A 7,420-nucleotide genomic window follows, 5' to 3' on the forward strand; every position below is an offset into this window, starting at 1 on the left:
CTGCCACCTGTGAGGGCACCTGTCGCCCTTCTTGGCCACGCCCCTCATGAATATCCGTGCCTAAACCACGCCCTCAATATCCATGTATGATCAAACCACGCCCCTTATAAACCCTAAGCTATCACTGGTCAAGCCACGCCCCTTTATGCTAAATACAACAGCTCAAAATACCACTAAGCCACGCCCAGTCCATTTATGGTATTGCCACGCTCGTTATGCAAATTACTTCAGACACGCCCATTTGCACCCTTAAAGGGCCCCATCGTTATTTTGGTGCCCAGCCCTTCGTGACGTCAGCGCCTAACGAGCTCGTTAATGAGCCCCTAATGAGCTGCACGGCCGGAAGTGCCTCATTAATGAGCATTAATGAGCTCACAGCGCAGCCACGCCCCCACCTCCCGTCCCCACCCAATCAGAAGCCGGCCCGAACAAAACTCCTCCCCCAAAATTCCTTTATTGAGGGGGAGGGGCGGGTTAAAAGCGGGGTGGAGCCCGCGGGGGGAGGGGCGGGGGGTGGGGGAGGGGCGGCCAGTACAAAATATGGGGTGGGGGAGGGGCTCAGTAGGGCCGCTCGCGTCGGTCCTGCCGGTGGTCTCCCCTGCGTTGATAATTAACGGCGATTAACGAGTTTTAATTGATTCAGAAAATCCCCCCGTTTTACCCCGGGAATCCCCCAGCCTCAAATTCACGGATTTACCCTCCAAAAAAATCCCGGAATTTCCGTTCCGTCCTCGTTACTTCTCCCCAAAATCCTCCCGTTTCCCCCCAGAACCCCAGGGCTTCACTCCCCTCCCAAAAATCCCGTTTTGCACCCAAACTGCCCCAAAATCCCGGGGTTTCTCCCCAAATCTCCCGAATTTTCCCAAAATCCCCGTTTTTCCCTCCAAAACCCCTGGATTTGCCCCAAATCCCTGGTTTCGGTCCCCCCCAAATCCTTTCTCCAAAGCCCCCGGAATTTTCCCCAAATCCCATTTTTTCCCCTTAAAACCCCCCGGAATTTTCCCAAGATCCCATTTTTTCCCGAATCCCCCGGAATTTTCCCCAAACCCCCGTTGCCGTGCCCCGCCTCACCTGTTGTCCATCTTGCCGGGCCCGAAGCCGCCGCGGTCGCCGCCTCGGCCGCCCCGGAACCCGCCCCGGTCGCCGCCGCGGCCGCGGAACCCGCCGCGATCGAACCCGCCCCGGCCCCCGCGGCGATCCTCGAACCCGCCGCCACCTGTGGGACAGGTGAGACAGGTGAGACAGGTGAGAACAGGTGAGAACAGGTGAGACACCGACACAGGTAACAGGTGTGTGTGTGTGTGTGTGTGAACCCGCCGCGATCGAACCCGCCGCGGCCCCCGCGGCGATCCTCGAACCCGCCGCCACCTGTGGGACAGGTGAGACAGGTGAGAACAGGTGAGAACAGGTGAGAACAGGTGAGACAGGTGAGAACAGGTGAGACACCGACACAGGTAACAGGTGTGTGTGTGTGTGAACCCGCCGCGATCGAACCCGCCGCGGCCCCCGCGGCGATCCTCGAACCCGCCGCCACCTGCGCGACAGGTGAGAGCAGGTGAGACAGGTGAGAACAGGTGTGCACAGGACAGGTGTGAGACAGGTGTCAATGGCAACAGGTGTGTGTGCCAAACCCCCTGCGGCGATCCTCGAACCCGCCGGCGCCCGTGGGACACGACAGGTGAGACAGGACAGGTGTGAACAGATAACAGGTATGAACAGGTGAGACAGAACAGGCGTGAACAGGTGAGACAGGACAGGTGTGCACAGTTAACAGGTGTCCCCAGGTGTGTTCAGGGGCGTGTCCCCAGGTGTGTTCAGGTGTCCCCAGGTGTGTTCAGGGGCGTGTCCCCAGGTGTGTTCAGGGGCGTGTCCCCAGGTGTGTTCAGGGGCGTGTCCCCAGGTGCGCTGGGGGCGTGGCCCCCCGGATCCTTACCCAGGTGGTTTCCTCCGCGGCCGCCGCCCCCCCCGGGGTACTTCCCGGCCCCGCCCCCGCCCAGGTGGGGCCCCCCGGGCCCGCCCTCGGGTTTGGGCGCCTTGCACTGGTTGCACTCGTTCCGCCACGAGAAGTTCATGTTCTCACACGCCCTGTGACGTCACGGGTGACGTCAGCGGCGACGTCACTGTGCCGCCGGTGACGTCACACAGAGAACGATCCTTTCCCGGTCCCCCCCAGGCCCTTCCCAGTACAACCCAGTACAAACCAGTACACCCGTTTGTCACTCACGGGTTGGGGCATTCCCAGTCCCTCCCAGTCCATTCCCAGTAAATCCCAGTATACCCCAGTTCCCCACTCACGGGTTGGGGCATTCCCAGTTCCCTCCCAGTCCATTCCCAGCCCATTCCCAGTATACCCCAGTGTATCCCAGTATCTCCCAGTCCCTCCCAATCCATTCCCAGTCCCTCCCAGTGTATCCCAGTATCTCCCAATCCCTCCCAATCCATTCCCAGTCCCTCCCAGTGTATCCCAGTATCTCCCAGTCCCTCCCAATCCATTCCCAGTCCCTCCCAGTCCCTCCCAGTATCTCCCATTCCCTCCCAATCCATTCCCAGTATATCCCAGTCCCTCCCAGTATGTCCCAGTCCCCCACTCACGGGTTGGGGCATTTCCAGTCGCCCGCTCTCTGCTGCGCCCCTCCCCCGCCGGTGAAGCCGCCGCGGCCGCCGGAGCCGCCGGAGCCGAAACCGCCGCGGCCCGGGGGGCCTGGAGGGAGAGATCCCGGAGTTTGGGAAAACCGGGAATGTGGGAATGTGGGAATGTGGGAATGGGGGAATGTGGGAATGGGGGAACCCGCCCCGCCCGGGGGGCCTGGAGGGAGAGAATCCCGGAGTTTGGGAAAACCGGGAATGTGGGAATGTGGGAATGTGGGAATGGGGGAATGTGGGAATGGGGGAACGCGCCCGGCCCGGGGGGCCTGGAGGGAGAGAACCCCGGAGTTTGGGAAAACCGGGAATGTGGGAATGGGGGAATGGGGGAATGTGGGAATGGGGGAACCCGCCCGGCCCGGGGGGCCTGGAGGGAGAGATCCCGGAGTTTGGGAAAACCGGGAATGTGGGAATGGGGGAATGTGGGAACCCGCCCGGCCCGGGGGGCCTGGAGGGAGAGAATCCCAGAGTTTGGGAAAACCGGGAATGTGGGAATGGGGGAATGTGGGAATGTGGGAATGGGGGAATGTGGGAATGGGGGAATGGGGGAATGGGGGAACCCGCCCGGCCCGGGGGGCCTGGAGGGAGAGAATCCCGGAGTTTGGGAAAACCGGGAATGTGGGAATGGGGGAACCCGCCCGGCCCGGGGGGCCTGGAGGGAGAGATCCCGGAGTTTGGGAAAACCGGGAATGGGGGAATGGGGGAATGGGGGAACGCGCCCGGCCCGGGGGGCCTGGAGGGAGAGATCCCGGAGTTTGGGAAAACCGGGAATGTGGGAATGGGGGAACCCGCCCGGCCCGGGGGGCCTGGAGGGAGAGATCCCGGAGTTTGGGAAAACCGGGAATGGGGGAATGGGGGAATGGGGGAACGCGCCCGGCCCGGGGGGCCTGGAGGGAGAGAACCCCGGAGTTTGGGAAAACCGGGAATGGGGGAATGGGGGAACCCGCCGCGGCCCGGGGGGCCTGGAGGGAGAGAACCCCGGAGTTTGGGAAAACCGGGAATGGGGGAATGGGGGAACCCGCCCGGCCCGGGGGGCCTGGAGGGAGAGAATCCCGGAGTTTGGGGTGAAAAATCGGGAATTTTGGGATGCAAAGGGGAATTCTGGGATGAGAAAGGGGAGATTTTGGGATAGAAGACGTGAGGTTTTCGGGGAAAAAGGGAGAATTTGGGATCGTAAAGGGAAACTGCAGGAGAAGAAGAAATTTCTGGATAAAAAGAGAATTTTTGGGGGTGAAAAAAGATTTTGGGGTGGAAAAAAGGAATTTTTGTATTAAATAAAGGGAATTTCGGGATAAAAAGGGATCTCTGGGATAAGAAGGGCGTTTTTTGGGGTGAAAAAAGCGGATTTTAGGACAAAAACGGGGATTTTGGGGTGAAAACCGGGGATTTTGGGTCTCACCTCCCCGGCCACGGCCGCGGCCGCCGCCGCCCCGGGTGAAATCCGCGCGGCGAGTGGCGAAGGAGACCTTGATGGGATTCCCAGAGAATTCCTTGCCTGGAAAACAACAAAAAACGGGAATTTTGGGGGGAAAACAGAGTGAGGAAAACGGGAAGGGCGAGGGGGAAAACGGGGAAAAAAATTAACAGGGAAACGGAAGGGAAAGAGAAGAAAAAAAAGGCAAAAAAAAAGAAGGAAAAGAGAAGGAAAAATTAAATTTTGGGGGAAAAAAAAGGAAAAATCAAATTTTGGGGGAAAAAAGAAGGAAAAACTAAATTTGGGGGGAAAAGAAAAAGAAAAATTAAATTTGGGAGGAAAAGAAAAGGAAAAATTAAATTTTGGGGAAAATGGGTTTTTTTGACGGGCGAGGAGATTTTGTAGAAAAGAAGTTTTGGGGAGAGAGGACTTTGGGAATAAAACAACAGGAATTTTGGGGTAAAAAGTAGGAATTTTAGGAATAAAGACCAGGAATTTTGGGGACAAAACCCAGGATTTTGGGGTGAAAAGAGCAGGAATTTTGGGGTGGAAAGAGCAGGAATTTTGGGGATAAAAAGCGGGAATTTTGGGGTGAAAAGAGCAGGAATTTTGGGGATGAAAAGCGGGAATTTTGGGGATAAAGAGCGGGAATTTGGGCTTTAGGATGGGAATTTTGAGGTGGAAAGAGCAGGAATTTGGGGTGGAAAGAGCAGGAATTTCAGGGTAGAAAAGCAGGAATTTTGGGATAAAGAGCGGCAATTTGGGCTTTAGGATGGGAATTTTGGGGTGGAAAAGAGCAGGAATTTTCGGGATGAAAAGCGGAAATTTCGGGATAAAGAGCGGGAATTTGGGGATTAGGATGGGAATTTTGAGGTGGAAAGAGCAGGAATTTTGGGGACGAAAAGTGGGAATTTTGGGGATGAAAAGCAGGAATTTTGGGGCGAAAAGAGCAGGAATTTTTGGGGTGGAAAGAGCGGGAATTCTGGGATAAAGAGCGGGAATTTGGGGGTTAGGACGGGAATTCTGGGACTGACCATCGAACCAGTCGATGGCGGCCTTGGCCGAGGGCGGGTCGTCGAAGGACACGGTGGCCTCGCCCTTGAGCTTGCCGGTCTCGCGGTCGGTGTACAGATTGATCATGGGCTGGCCCGTCTTCTTGTTGGTCTGCGGAGTGACCACTGACCGCTGAGTGACCACTGACCACTGAGTGACCACTGAGTGACCACTGACCGACCCCCGACCACTGAGTGACCCCAACGAGCTGTGAGACCCGAGTGACCCCGAGTGACCCCACACTGATCATGGGCCAGCCCGTCTTCTTGTTGGTCTGTGGAGTGACCACTGACCGCTGAGTGACCGCTGAGTGACCGCTGAGTGACCGCTGAGTGACCACTGAGTGACCACTGACCAACCCCTGACCACTGAGTGACCCCAACGAGCTGTGAGACCCGAGTGACCCCGAGTGACCCCACACCGATCATGGGCTGGCCCGTCTTCTTGTTGGTCTGCGGAGTGACCACTGACCGCTGAGTGACCGCTGAGTGACCGCTGAGTGACCACTGAGTGACCACTGACCGACCCCCGACCACTGAGTGACCCCAATGAGCTGTGAGACCCGAGTGACCCCGAGTGACCCCACACTGATCATGGGCTGGCCCGTCTTCTTGTTGGTCTGCGGAGTGACCACTGACCGCTGAGTGACCGCTGAGTGACCAGTGAGAGCTGAGTCTCTCACCTGTTCCTAAGGGTGTCCCTCACCTGGCCCAGGTGTCCCCAGGTGTATTTTAGGTGTCCCCAGGTGTCCCAGGTGACCCCAGGTGTATTTTAGGTGTCCCCAGGTGTCCCAGGTGACCCCAGGTGTATTTTAGGTGTCCCCAGGTGTCCCAGGTGACCCCAGGTGTATTTTAGGTGTCCCCAGGTGTCCCCAGGTGTATTTTAGATGTCCCCAGGTGTCCCCAGGTGTCCCCAGGTGTCCCCAGGCGTGTCCAGGTGTCCCCAGGTGTGTCCCAGCTGTCCCCAGGTGTCCCAGGTGTGTCCAGGTGTCCCCCTCACCTGGCCCAGGTGTGCCTCACCTTGATGATCCCGATCTGTTTGAAGTAATCGGCCACGGACTCGATGGTGACATTCTCGCCCAGCCCCTGCACGAAGATCGTGTTGTTGTCCGAGTTGTCCTGCTCACCTGCCGGTTCGTTCATTAATTAATTACCGCTAATTAGCATGAATTACGGATCATCAACCCAGGCCAATCACCCCCCGGCGCTCGGAAATGGCCGCCAGGCCCCTCCCCCACACCGCAGTGGTGGTGTCCCGCTCACCTGCCGGCTCGTTCATTAATTAATTACCGCTAATTAACATTAATTACTGACATTAACAGTAATTAACCCAGGCCAATCACCCCTTTGGCGCTCGGAAACGGCCGCCAGGCCCCTCCCCCCACACCGCAGTGGTGGTGTCCCGCTCACCTGCCGGCTCGTTCATTAATTAATTACCGCTAATTAGCACTAACTGCCGACCCCAAGCGCCGATTAACTCTCGTTAATCACCCATTAATTAGCGGATTACCTGGGTCGTGCCGCGGCCCCTGGTCCCGGGGTCCTGTCCAGGCCACACATGGAAAACAAACACAGCCCCGCGTCATGCAAATGAGGGGGCGGGGCCTGGGCGTGACCAGCCCAGGCCCCGCCTCCTCCGCCCCTCCCGGACACGCCCCTTTCCCCGGCCCCCTCCCCCGGCCCGCCTTGGGGCAAAAATCCCCAAATTTGGCACCAAAATCCCTCCGGTTTTTTTCAATTTTTTTTCCCTTTTTTTCACCTTTTCCCAGCCGGGAATTCCCGTTCCGGAAGTTTCTCTCCCAAAAAGGCTCCGGAGACGCCGAGTTCTCCTTTTTTTTTCCTCCTTTTTTCCCTCCTTTTCCTTCGTTTTTCCTCCTTTTTTTCCTCCTTTTCCTTTTTTCCTTTTTCTCCTTTTTTTTCGTTTTTCTCCATTTTTTCCTCATTTTTCTCCATTTTTTCCTCATTATCCTTTCTCTCCTTTTCCTCTGTTTTTCCTCATTTTTTCTCCATTTTTCCTCATTTTCCCCTTATTTTCCTCCGTTTTTCCTCATTTTCCTCCATTTTTCCTCATTTTTTCTCCATTTTCCCCCATATTTTTCCTCATTTTTCCCCGTTTCCCCTCAATTTCTCCCCAACTCTTCTCGGACTCAAACCACGCATCGTTTTTTTAATTTTTCCCTTTCCCCCTCCAAAAAAAACCCCCAACCCCCACCCAACCCCTCCCCCAGCGAAGCCCCGCTGGGAATCGGGCCTGAAACCTCGGGGATTTGGGAAAAAGCACCAACTTCCCGGTTTTTTGGGGTTTTTTTTC

General features: G+C 56.8%; 1 protein-coding gene across 1 annotated transcript; it reads right to left on the reverse strand.

Annotated features, from left to right (window-relative positions):
* Positions 1–435: 435 nt before the first annotated feature.
* Positions 436–6,754, reverse strand: LOC136306014 (RNA-binding protein FUS-like). Its single transcript, XM_066209366.1, has 8 exons — positions 6,620–6,754; positions 6,130–6,236; positions 5,092–5,221; positions 4,043–4,138; positions 2,593–2,701; positions 1,934–2,085; positions 1,072–1,216; positions 436–598 (listed from the first exon to the last, which is right to left on the reverse strand). The coding sequence occupies exons 1-8, from the start codon at positions 6,693–6,695 to the stop codon at positions 559–561; spliced, it is 855 nt and encodes a 284-aa protein (XP_066065463.1). The 5' UTR covers positions 6,696–6,754; the 3' UTR covers positions 436–558.
* Between the last annotated feature and the right edge of the window lie 666 nt (positions 6,755–7,420).

Source organism: Chamaea fasciata, unplaced genomic scaffold (assembly GCF_029207755.1).
Source record: "Chamaea fasciata isolate MVZ Bird 193981 ecotype frontalis unplaced genomic scaffold, bChaFas1.0.hap1 SCAF_889, whole genome shotgun sequence".
NCBI lineage: Eukaryota > Metazoa > Chordata > Aves > Passeriformes > Sylviidae > Chamaea > Chamaea fasciata.

Excerpts from the sequence above, each read along its gene's own strand:
- LOC136306014 (XM_066209366.1), bottom strand. The coding sequence starts at position 6,695 with ATGACGCGGGGCTGTGTTTGTTTTCCATGTGTGGCCTGGACAGGACCC. Across the intron at positions 4,139-5,091 it reads CGCCATCGACTGGTTCGATG|GCAAGGAATTCTCTGGGAAT; the intron begins GTCAGTCCCAGA and ends GTTGTTTTCCAG. Across the intron at positions 599-1,071 it reads CCCGGCAAGATGGACAACAG|GGGAGACCACCGGCAGGACC; the intron begins GTGAGGCGGGGC and ends TTATCAACGCAG.